Source organism: Triturus cristatus, chromosome 6 (assembly GCF_964204655.1).
Source record: "Triturus cristatus chromosome 6, aTriCri1.1, whole genome shotgun sequence".
In the NCBI taxonomy this organism is placed as follows: domain Eukaryota; kingdom Metazoa; phylum Chordata; class Amphibia; order Caudata; family Salamandridae; genus Triturus; species Triturus cristatus.
In genome coordinates, this window is record NC_140589.1 from 980,788,464 (window position 1) to 980,801,625 (window position 13,162).

General features: G+C 43.7%; 1 protein-coding gene across 50 annotated transcripts in view; it reads left to right on the top strand.

Annotated features, from left to right (window-relative positions):
• The window catches only part of LOC146820883 (uncharacterized), a 1,936,624-nt gene that overhangs the window by 1,769,070 nt on the left and 154,392 nt on the right, over positions 1-13,162 (top strand). For all 50 annotated transcript variants that reach the window (XM_085611721.1, XM_085611696.1, XM_085611722.1 and 47 more), the window contains one exon: positions 4,583-4,612. In XM_085611721.1, the coding sequence (XP_085467847.1) occupies positions 4,583-4,612 (30 nt within the window). The remainder of the gene's footprint in view (positions 1-4,582; positions 4,613-13,162) is intronic.

The window sequence follows — 13,162 nt, forward strand, 5'->3', positions numbered from 1 at the left end:
TGTAGTCCGTTTCTGTGACAAATCCTTCAAATTCAAATCTGCGTTGCTTCCTAAATTCTCTAGAAAGTTTAGCACGATAGTCACATCCCAAACTGAGCTGTACATTGAAACTGGTAGTGTTTAAACCCTTACACTCCTCACAAAAGCCTTACCAAAACATCCTGCCCAACACTAATACAATTTAGTAATACATCACCAGCAGCACTAGCTCATCTATGCACATTTACGGTCCTATACGACAGTCCTGACTTGTACAAATGTGACAAATAATTAACCAATTCCACCACATCCACTGAAACAGGATCAAAATTTCTCTCCACACACCAACAAACCCATTTTTGCCACACCAATCTATACATCTTTCTTGTGAATGGAGCCCTGGGTTCTCAGATAAGATTTTAGGCCTCAGGCGAAAGTCCTGACACCTCCGAGAAACGCCTGAAATTTTCTGCACCACCAGCCTCAACTCATCTGGAATTACCAACTACTGAAACTCTTCTAAAGGACCCAACAACATTTCCTGAAATACTGGAAAAAGAACTGGCAATTCTACAGACATTTCCCAGGGAATCAGGTAACAGACCTGAGACTTCCAAAGCGGTGTCACCAACACCAATGTCTCCTTCCACCTGAGCTCCATGAAGGTCATGCCAGAAACCATCGAAAATGGAGGAAAGGCATATGAAATGAGGCCCTCCAATTGTGCCTGAATGCATCTATTCCTGCTGACACCGGATGTGGGCGCCAGCTGAAAACTTCTCTGACTGGGCAATCAGCCTGCTTGCAAACATTTACACTTGACAAGTCCCCCATATCTCCACCAACCTCAGAAAAACTGTTCTGTTCGAAGTCCAATCGCTGGAGTCCCTGTAGTTCCTTGAATACCAATCAGAAGTCACATTCTTGAACTCCGGAATGTGTTCCGCCTGCACTGGAACATTTTGATTCACACAATAGTCCCAGAAGATCTTTGCTCGATCTGCCAAATCCTTTGAATGAGGACCACCCATCTTGTTCACATATCTCATTGCTGATATGTTGTCCATCTTCAGCAGTACTGAACACTGCGCCTTGTCTTTTGTGAATTCCTATTGCAATGGAACCTGGCAAAAGTTCTAGACAATTTATATGAAGCCTTCTTTCTCTGACCATACTCCTCCTGTCGAAACAGCACCACAACACGAACCCCAATCTGCAAACTCGCATCAGACTCTGTAATCATCTTGGGACTCTCTCCAAAGATAGCTCTCCCATTCCAAGCCTCCATAGTCCCTAACCACCACACAAGCTCGACTTTTGCCTCCTTTGTTAGCACAATTTTCACTGAATACTTCAAACCACTTCTCAAATGACTGGCCTTCAACCTCCGTTGTGTCAGTTAAATCAAAGGTCCTGGAAATATAGACTGAATCGGAGAAGACAATACACCTACCACTCTTGCTAACATTCTTAAAGATATTATGTCCATATTCAACATGTTCCAAATATATTTCCATTTTCTTTTTAACTTTCCCTTGGGCAACCTCAATTGGCCCTGCACTGTATTCACCAAGAACCCTTAGAATTGAGTCTCCTGACTTGGACCCAAACATGACTTCTGACTGACAACAAAACCTAGATCCTCCAGAAGTATCACAGCTAATCTTGTGTGATCCTCTACCTTTGATCTGTCCGGGTCCATAATCAGAATGACATCTAAATTATCAGACGCACTTCTTGTTCCTTTAAAAATGTCACCATGAGGCAAAGCACCTTCGTAAAACACCAAGAGATGGAAGAAATACAGAAAGGAAGACAGACACACTTCCATGGCTTTGTCCTTCTTTTCCACTAGAAAAATATTGCTTATGAAACCTGCAGATGTTCGCTCACTTCCACAATTTCACCCTTTCTCTCCATCTCTTCCACCTCCTTGCTTACCAATTCTGACAGCTCTGAACTGAATCTTATCATTTTTGGAAGTTGGTTCTGGACCGGTACCTCTACAATATCCATACAATAGCCTAACACCATATCTAGAAGGATCTCTTGTTACCAGTGCCCAATTGTGGAAAAGTGAGCAAGTCTGCCACCCATTTTAACTGTATAACAGAAAGGTCTTGTCTTACCTAATCCTCAAGATAGATGGTCTCCGTGGCTACCTCTAGACCTCACTCTCTGTCTCTGGGTATAGAAATGTCCTGGCTGGTAGGAGGTTGATACTGGTGGCGCTTGTAACCTCTTGAAAACGAAGATCTACCTATGCCCTGCCCATGGCCGGGGAGTGACCTCTCATTAGCCCCATCCACATCAAAAATATGATGGTCAAAGACCCTTTTAATTTCTCGTTGATAGTGCTGTAAAGAGCTAAAAGCTGCTACATATTTGGACATCTCCTTTATAAATGTGTTCCCAAAAAGCAATCCATTTGCCTACTGACCTGCCTCACTATTGGCCTGTTCCACTAACTTCATATCTATTTTGAAAAGGATACTCTTCCTTCTCTCTACCGATATGGCTCTGTTCACATTCCCAAGAAGGACCACAGCCCTCTGGACCCACTCTCTTAACTACCCAACATCCAGAGGCTTCTTAACAATATAAGCATCTTCTGCCATATCAAAATCTTTGTTAGTGGGCCCACGAGGTCCAATAACCTATCTTGACACATTAAAAGCCCCTTGTCCAAACCATTCCTTGGGCCTTGTCCTCCTTTACCAATGAATGCTAATATCTTTGCATTCAGGAATAGTGTCTTGGATATTTTATAGCTCAAATTAGGGTCTAGGGCACTCCAACGATAGTCTCAGTCTAACAGCTTTGGGGGCCTGCTTACACAGCCATGTCGCCACATATTCTAATGCGGAGCCAGAAACCAATCAGGGGAAAGTGGATTGCTTAAAAGCATTGGGTCAAACATATATTCTGCAGTTGATCAATAAGAGACCCTGCATCATCACTTTTCACCTCCTCTACCTATCCTGACTACTAAACAGTGCCACGATCCCCCTCATCAGAATCAAAACCTGATGATCAACTCAGCTCAACCTCTGCACTGCCAGATGAGTCATCGCATAGGACAGTTGAATACCTGTGTTCCCTTTTAAGCTTTATGTAAGCCCTTTCTGGACCCTTTTTCTGGTCCCCTTGCCAGTTCTCAACACATACTTGTTTTGTGTGGCAACAAACTCCTACGTCTGCTACTGCAGATTTACTCTTCTTTGGTTTAACCAGATCCATATCAAGATGTTTACACTTCCTGATCACCTCACCGTCTCTCTTAGCTACTAGTCTCTTCATAACTGACCAGAATCTTTCTTCCTGACTGGCTAATCCTCTTGCCTGTAACAAATCATCTATCTTTTCATCTGAGTCCGTCTTTAAAAAATATTGCACACTGTTTAGCTTATCCTCCAAAGACACATTCAGGTCACCTACACTATGCAATTCTGACATACACTGTCTAAGATAAACTTAAACGAACTCCTAAAAACTCTTACCTAACTCCTCTAAATTTGATCTGAATCTCTGACTACTTCTTAAAATACCTAAAATAAGAACTATAACAAATGCCAAATTAAACCTACTCTTATAACCATAAAAAACTTACAACTAATAAATGACACCAAGCCCTTCAAGTTCTGTCTGCTGTCGGCCTTCTCCTTCAGGAAAATGACCACTATAGCAGCTGCTAGCTGTCAACGGATTTTCCTGCCCAGTCGGTCATAAATAGATGCCATACCCAACGAGCTCAAATTGCCACTGCGCAAGTCTCCTGCGCCTAAACTGAAGTCCTTCTTCACTTTCTCCCAAGAGCTTTCAGCCAAAGCAACTGCTTGAACATGCACATCAGCAGACAGGACTCACCCAACTGTGCTCCCGTGTCCTTGCGTCCATGCCTCACCAAAGGCAAAATTCTTTCGATCCCTAAACGCAAAATACAAAGGACACAAGCTGCGCACCCAATCTAAAGGGGCCAGCGAACCGACTCTCTACAGCGCTGTGCTTGCTCTCACTGCCCAAGTCTCACACGAGGCTAAATGAGCGTCTGGCTCATCTGACAACCTGCTCCCCTCTCACGCCCAAACTGTGCACTTCTAACAGAGCCCTCTAAACTGTAAATTAACTCCTTCTTCACAGTGCTGTTAAAAACAAAACATTACTCAATAAAACGATTAAGGAATGTACTCAACAAATCCCAAATGTCTCAGCCATTCACATCAAACCTGATTTTAACGTTGCATTCAAAATCATTCAATAAATAACATACTCCATACCGCCACACTCATCAATTAATAACACCAATCATAACCAATACTGTCATACGATACTTCTACCTAAATCCTAAATACGTCACCAGCTTTACATTCAGAAACAGGAAGAGAAAGTACTTATCTCTGTGAGCAACAGCAAAAAAGAAGGAAGATGGCCGGGCGTTCTGGCTTTGTGTTGACTTTGGAATTTTATTAAAGTTCTATATTCTTTAAAGGGGCTGCTTTGAGTAGTGACACTAAAGGAGGTTGCAATAATGTTAGCCTCTAGTCTTGTCATAAATCCTCTGTATTTGCTCCTTTATTTCACTTTCTCCTATTTTTCATTTCAGGGAAAAGTCCTAAAGCGCCAAAATCGGAAAGTAAGTTCTGTTTTTTTGGTATCATTTAACGCATGTCCTGCCGTGCATTGGACTTGACATTTTCCATAATAAGTTGGGAGTTTAATGTTACATAATATGGTCTTCTAATAATGTGAAAATCTTTAGCTTAGGAAGAGGATGCTCAGAAGTTATATTAGCCGTGCTTCTGAACCGGATATAATTCTTGTTTTTCATCAAATTGCTGACCTGAGGAATGTGCAAGGCGTGCTGACAACTAATAGCATATTTCATGAACTGATTGAATGACATCCTTGTATGCAAGGCTGCCATATCTGTAATCTTCTGACCTAGGGGTTGTAGTCCATAATATCACTTGAACTACAGGCATCGCTTGGAGATTAGAGGTGCTGCAGTATAGAAGAATCTGGTTCCTTTACAGGATGCAGAAAATAGAAAGCTATCACATTGATGATAGCAGCTTAATTGCGGTTCAGAAAACTGAAGAGCCAGCTATGCACCATGCACACCTATAAGCTAGACTATGTGGACTACTGATTATGCTGTCAATGCACATTTATTAATTAGTGCAATCATATGTCCAAGTGTATTATGAAGATATAAATGCATCAGTGATTTGTTCACAGGTTTACCTGTCTCTCTCTACTCACTAAATAGGTATCTGTCAAGCCAGTTATGTTAATGCTTCCAAATTTATAATAAATGTGAAAGTATGTGCTGGTATTCTGCCAATTTAATACAACTTAAGCTTTTTATACTGTGGTCAGAAATTTCAAAAAACGTTTTGTTTAAACCTGTAGTTTATGCAATTTTTCAAGAAACGTTTAGTGGTATTACCTTCCTGTAAGTAAGTAAGTAAAGTTTTGTTGTTGGATTATTTAAAATAATTACAATCGTAAATATGAAGTAAAAAGATATAAAGGGAAGTCAACCTTCTCTACTTTTTATGCTAATTCATTTTTTTCCTAGATTCTGTCCACCTCCCATGCCTGTGTTTACTTGAAATATCTATTTATTGAGACTTCTGACTATTATCTCTTCTGAATATCCGAGGGCTAATCATAATGGTAGGATCAAGTTAGGCCATAACTTCACTGGTGAAAAATATACATTTTTAGAAGCTCGTGCTTTATAATTGTTGCTCTGCTAGGAATACACTACACACTCAATATGTAACTTTATGTGTAAACATTGTTTATCTTGGAACCTGGAGACTAGGGGTCTAATCTTGTCTTTAGCATGCGACATAAAACTTTTAGTTATTCTGGGAAATTGTTTTTGTACTGCCTCTTGGCACATTCAGCAGCTGCAGTGGAGGGCACAGGACAAACAGTGCTGGGGCACAGGCCCCGTCAGCCCCCCTCTAGCAAAACCATTGTTAAGAAATGGGCTTTAAACTCAGGATTACAAACTCTTTGCCACCAGTCTTCTTCTCCAGTCTAATATTAGTGCAGAGGGTTACTTTCAGCGACTACAATTCTATTGTGTTATTTTAATAATGAATTACATCTTGCATACGTAGAACTGTGTTGCCTATGTATCCCAGTGGCTGCAAACTTACTGAATGAGGTTTTGCAACTAAGGGTCTGTAGGAAGGTGGAATTTAACTGCATCGTTGCCCCCACTTTTTTCCTGGTGTTTGAATGGTTTTTGACTAATCTGGCTGGGATCCTGCTATCCAGGACCCCAGCCTATCTGCTTATTCCCTTAAATGACTGGTGTGCATACTAGATGCACTAGTGATTGTATATTGTGGTACCTTATGAGCCCCTAGTATATGGTACACTAGGTACCAAGGGCATAGGTACTTCACAGGCCTACCAGGGGCTGAAGCATGTTTTATGCCACCCCTGGGAAGCAGACTAAATCTGACACCACAGGCTTGCTACTGCAGCCTGGGTGAGGTAGTGTTAGCACTCCTCACAGAGATATAGGTTTCTATATCTCACCATACACACACATATAAACCTATCAGCCACCCCTATGGCAGGCCCTATCAATCCTGAGGGCAGGGTGCAATGTCTACAATATGAGGGGGTGCCTCTGCATGAGCAGGGCCCCTCTGCAGCTACCAGAGTCTATTCTCTATGGCTGTTTGTGGATGCGGTTAAACCATAAACTCTTAAGTGCATTAGAATGCTAACTATGGAATGATTGCATCAAAACATGTTGTGTTTGGTGTCAAACAACCTGGAATCATACCCCCACATCAGTCCATGATGTGGGAGCATGATCCCACCCTTCTAGAGGGGATGACATGTAAAATGATAGAAATCCTATAGAGCCCTGGATGCCACCAGCACAGACACTGGGCTGCCCTCCTGCTGCTGACTGAAACTCGCAGTGGAGGAAGCCCAACAAAAGGCATCCTGTCACAGGGAGGTGTCACCACCTTCCAGGCAGGATATAGTGTATTGGAGCTGGGTGGGTGCACTCCTAGAGGGCTTTGAAGTCCTGCACTGGGGGAGCAGTAGGCCTCTCTGTGCATATGCCAGCTCAAACTGGTTCAGCGGCTACCTGTCCCTGCTTTGGCATGAAACTGGACAAAGGGAAGTGGGTGTAACCACCCCCTACCCTGACCCTCCGAGAGGAGTGGTCATAGAGCTAGTCCCTCCCCTATCTTCACTTTAAGATAGCAAACTTTGCCATTGCAAAAAGACAGAAGAATCTCCCTTAGAGTCAAGGAGTGACTCCCTGCTTGGCAGGCACCAAAAACCTTAATCAACAGTTGCAAACTTTCCCGTTCCCGCCAGAGTTCAAAGTTGCAGCTGCCCCAAAAGTAGATTTCCTGACTTCTCGACAGCCATTGTGAGTCTCCAGCAAAGCTGTGGTGAGTGGTCCCCACGAGTGACGAGGAACAGCAATACCCGGGGACCGTGCACTATTGTCAAGTGCAATTCTTTCACAACATTCTATGAACTTGTGCTTTGGACCATTTGTGGCCCAAGCCTCCAGCAGGTTTTGCAGCGACAATCAGAGGCCTACCCTATCCCGAGTGACCGTGGGCTCCTGTGAAGCATTTCCTGAAGAGGCGTCTTCGTGATCACTTGCCTGTTGGCTAGTGGGTCCCCCGAAGACTTTCTTATCAACTCAAAGGGCTCTCCTGATTGCTCCAGGCCTGCCCTCATTTACCCTTGCAGAGTGAGTCCCTTGGACCTTGCTGGTCTGCGCCATCGACTTTCTTCAGTCTACACAAGACTTGCAGTTGCCAAGGCTTGTTGGCTCCAATCCAGTTGCCAATACAGCAGTCAGCTGCAGACTTTGTGAGACACTCCGAATCCAGCTGCTGGTCATCGTCGATCCTTCCTGGACCTCGTGAGCGAAGAGTCAAAACACCATCGACGACCTGAAATCACCCGACATCTGTGGTCATCCATCTTCCTGGCCACCGGTCACTGGCAAGGGACTTTGAACACTGTCCCTTCAATTTTCAGGTCTTCCGCATCTTGAATCCACCCTTGGATTCCACCGGACACTTCCTCAGTCGACGCAAGCAGCAAGTCTTCTTTGGTCTCCATAGAAAACAGCGACGTGACCTGACACCAAAAGACACCTATGCACCCGGCTTCCCTGGGTGAGGTAACTTGTGCACTCCGGTGCCCTAGTGTGTGTTGGCCCTCGAAGTACTTACCTTGTAAGTGGCTTGCTTTTAGACTTCCTTGAAGTACCCTAAAACTTTAAAAATCAAACCGCTACTTACACCATTGTAATCAATGGGAAACCCACGGCTGTGTTCACACACTGCACGCGTCTCCCGTGGGCCTGTTACTTACCTGCTAACACTGCAGTAGTGAAGCCCCAGTGACTCCCCAGGCCCTAGGCCTTGTCATTTTGCAAGTCGACATTCTTATACCATTTTTTTAGTAAATGGTCTGGTACGCCCCTAGGGCTCCAGCCATATTTCTGCTTAATTTATTGTGAAACGTTGACTTTTGAATGTGTACCTGGCTTCTAATCTCATAAAGAGAATAATAGAGTGTGTCTAGTAATACATACATATATATTTGATATATATACCTGTGTGGTGCCCCTTCATTTGGTAATTCAAGAGATTATAAGGTAAAACAAGCTGCTTTACATTCCTCTGAGACTTAGCCTGAAGGCTGCTCTCCACAGCTACCACTAGGATAGCTTTCTTTAAAAGGTTGTCTTAAACCTATCTGCCATAAGAGTCGAATTGGACTGGTGCAAGGTGGCCACTATAACTAGTCACCAGCATATGCCAGGCCAACTTCTCACAGGGTCTCATACAGACTTTAGTAAGAACTTAAAATACTCCAATTTGTCAATGTATGGAGTATATCTACAGGCTGATTTTCCTCTACAATACTATCCCAATGACAGAGGAAATTCAGCTGGTAGAGTATATTCGTATTAAGTTTCCTCTGCTAATTAGAGGTTTCTGTTCCCTCCAAAATCTTAATGACTCCATAAACATTTTAGCATTCATCACTTAAGAATGAGACCAAGATTAAGCTTATATTTTTGGCATAACCTCTAACTGTTTACGTCATTTAGTTTGGCATTGAAGTCTGCTGTGCTGAATGTACCCTATCACACTGAACCAAACACAATACATTTGGGATCATGTCAAGTCATGAAATATTTCCCCTTTCTTGGTTATATGAACGCCTGAAGGTTTTATTAACCATAAGTGCTTGATTTTGATGTAAAGGGCTAAGAAACACCCTAGAGGAGTGTGAGGATTCGCGAAGGGAAAGTTCTGATTCAATCAAGTCAGCTCAGAAGGCTATGATGTCATTAAAACCAATCACAGTGTGGGTTTCGTAAGGGAGTAACTTCTATTCAGATCCAATTTCTATAGCACAACATGAGAATGGGGACAAAACCACACATCATTTCGCATTTCTGTTATGTACATTGATTTGAAGATAGATAATGCATATCACTATATTATTCAACTCATGGTGTGTCACAGGAAATGTGCACCCTTGATATGACCTAGTAACAACAGCCTCTAATATATAGTCAAGTGTTAATTTGGCTTTGCGGGGAAGACCAGCTGTCCAAACCTGCATACAGAATAGGCTCAACTTCAATACTGGGGCACAAAACTAGAGAGAGATCAGATAAAATGCTCAACATGTACATGGTCCGACTGACTGCCACCTTTGACATGGTAGACTGCATTGAGAAGGATGGCTCTGATGGGAGAACGGGTAGCTGTATAGCATTTGAGCTAGTACTTTACCACGACCTGGTGACCATATTCTTGAACAACAAATTTGAAGTCTGATTAAGAAAGGGATGGTTTGAAAGTTCTGAGGAGCTGAATTTGAAAAAAGGCAGTTTCTGCACATTTAAGGGTGTGGAGAACTGTAGGTAAATTTTGGTAAATTATGAACCTGAGTGATCTGGCATAAGGGATAAGAGTGAGAGATTCTGCAGTAGTATAGATATTCTAGATGTTTCTGATGGATACTTCAAAATTGCAGAGAATATGTATCAGGTGCACGACTGGATCAGCAAACTTTTCATAACTCTGCACTTGCACTCCATTTGGTGGCGCCATGCAGCTCTGCATTGGCTTTGTTCCACCCCAGTAAGTGATTGAGCAGAGCTGAATATAAACACCATCCCTGTTTGCCAATGCCTTTCCTTTCTTTTTGCACCTTCAAATGCGGATCCGGAGTTTCGATACCATTTTTTTCTGTTTTTCGACAACTTCCAAAATGATTTCCAATGTAAAATGGAATGATGTCCCCTACTAAAACCTCCGGCTTCAGTACAAACCATAGTGTGACTGTAGAAAGTAGATGTCAGTCAGGGACCCACGTGAGGTCTATCATGTGTCTTTGTTGTTTAGGTTAAGGGTACAACTCCAGGTGGTGCAAGCAATATACCCTCATGCACCTAAAGGTGATCCAGGATCACGCAGCTGTATGTTGTCGAGCACAGGCAAAGTCAGAGACATCGTGTAAGTCCATCTCTCACTCCATGTTGACAGCCTGGACATGCTCCAGCTACTGAGGCTACTCCTGTGAGAAGCCTTCTTCATGGCCGAAGTCAAAGTCCAAGCAGAAATGTAAAAGGTGAAGTGGGACTCGACCCCATCCGACAAATCTCTGTCAAAAGGGAAGTCGTGAGGGCAAAAAGGTGCCATCCTATCTCACTTTTGAGCTTTGATTAAGGGACTAATATTGCAATTGATCCCAATGTGTCCCAAGTTCCCGAGCTACCAGAGGCGCCACAGCAGGTCGAGGCCTGGCCACTGAGGAGTCCATGCTGCATATATTTAACATCTGCAGGGGCCCTTAATCTGATTACTGTTGCCAGATCTGTCCCCAGCACCATCTCCAATTCAGCACTGACCCTGGTGCAGATTTCCTCACCGACCCAGAGACCCATGTTATTTCCCTCTCTCATCGACGCCAGTGAGGAAATTGCCAACACAGGAGAATAATCTGATACCAATGCTTATGTCTGAACGTGACCCAGTGTCAACTCGACCCTGACCAGGGCCACACTCCAAATCCACTACCGATGCAACTAGTTCCCCACACTACTTAAGTCTGATCCTATGCTTCCACTACCGCTTATGTGTCCTCAGAGGCTTCACTGACTTTTAGGTTCCAACCAGAGCAATCAATCAGAAATGATGGTGGTGGGGATGGAGATGATTTGCCACCCTAATATGATGATGAGAGTCTTTACATAGACTCATAAGAGGCCAGTGGATTTGGTACTTCCCCCTAATACAGGGTTAGAGTTGCCTTTTGGGTCCCCAACAGAGAAGAGTGCCTCCTTTGTTGTGGTGATTTGAGAAGTGTCAGGGGTCTTGGACACACAACTGCTTTCTTTAGAAGTCAAGACAAATGTCCTCACAGAAGTTCTGTAATCTGAGGCAATCTCATCGGAGTCCTCGCTTCCGTTTAATGAATGCCCCAGTCATAACTTAGTGGGCACTTGCTCTAAGCCCTGGTCTTGCTAACTGGTGAATCAGCAGATGAGCAGACACCAAAGACTGGCTCCCGGTGACCCAGATTTCATAACAGAGCATCTTAATCCAGAGAGACTGGTGGTCAAGCTTCCACCAACAAGTTGAAACCCGCTGCACTCCCTGTGAACCCCCTTCAGCCACACCCACTATAGAATCATAGAGGATTGAGGCATTTTGAAATCACATGTTTTCATCGGCTAGCCTCACTTTGAGGTTGGTCAATGCTATTTGCTGATTGGGCCCGTGCATGTACATCCTCTGGGACATAGCCAGTGAGCTCTTGCTGGTGGTAACAGAAGAATTTAGGAACTCATTGGCTCAGATCATTCAAGGTAGCCTAAATGTGGCCAAACACATGATTAGTGTGGCCTTGATAGCATTTATTTTCTGTGGTGAGAGGTTGGCAAAAGTGTGGTTTTCTGCTGCCATGTGTGGAAGCAATCCAAAGGTTTCTCAGAAGACATACAGGTCTCCCTTATTTAAATGCCTTTCGATGCACGCCTAAACAGGGAAAATTCTGAATCTGCTTTAAGATGCTCTTAGGAGAGTAGGACCACAGGATGCTCTCCGGGTCTTTTGCTACTGTCAAACAGTTTACTCATCAGTTCAGGAAATTCCAAGGCTTCTCCAGGAGGTTGTCGTACAGACAACACCAGTCTCCTCAGCCCCCACTGCAGACACACCACGCCTTTCAGGAGGACTTGAATCTGGCAGGCAAAACACAGGCTACTATCGGTATCAGTCCTCTCAGTCCCCTTCCCCTGCAGCAATAGCCTTCAAGCCACTTTTGCTTACCATTAGTGGTGCACAACCACCCTGTGGGAGGCAGGACCAAGCACTTTCTTCCAGGGTGGTGATCCATCACATCCAATAGTTAGGTCCTCTAAATCATTCAGCGTGGCTGCTCCCTACCTTTTCCGCCCACCACAACTTCCTCCTGACTCTCTGATGTGTCCTTTCTAATTCAAATGCTGTAAATTTGACTTTCTAAAGAAGCCAGTGGGAGATATCTGGACTCAGAAGTAGGGCAGATTCTTGCTCCCATAATTTCCTCATGCTGAAGGAGGATTGAGGACTTTCTTAGATATTTGCCATCTGAATTCCTTCCTAAGGAAGGACAAATTCAACATGCTTGTGCTGGCCCAGGTACTGTGTGCCCTGGATCAAAGTGACTGGATGCTGCCTTGGACCTGCAGAATGTGTATTTTCTTATACCCATCCTGCTGGACTCTGGTCTCTGGCAAAAACCTGGCTCCATATCTATCTGTTGGAATTGTGTGCGACTCTTCTGGTGCTAAAGGTCTTCCTGCCATCCATCAAGGAGAGGCTGTGGCAGATTCTCACAGTCAGGATGAATGCGTTGTCTCCCGTGGGAGTAACGTCCTTTACTCAGCACTCCGTTATTATCAAAATTCAAATAATGATGATCCAATTGATAATAAGTTGTTTCGCAAGTTGTTCTTTAATTCAAGTTGTAATCAGTTTCTTTAACATTCATACTATTTCTTGCATAGTATTGCCCTTGTTGATTTTCAACAAGTTCAAAGCCAAATTCAAAGTATTTCAGCCCTATGCATTTCGGGCGAACCCTTCTTCAGGGGACTTACATT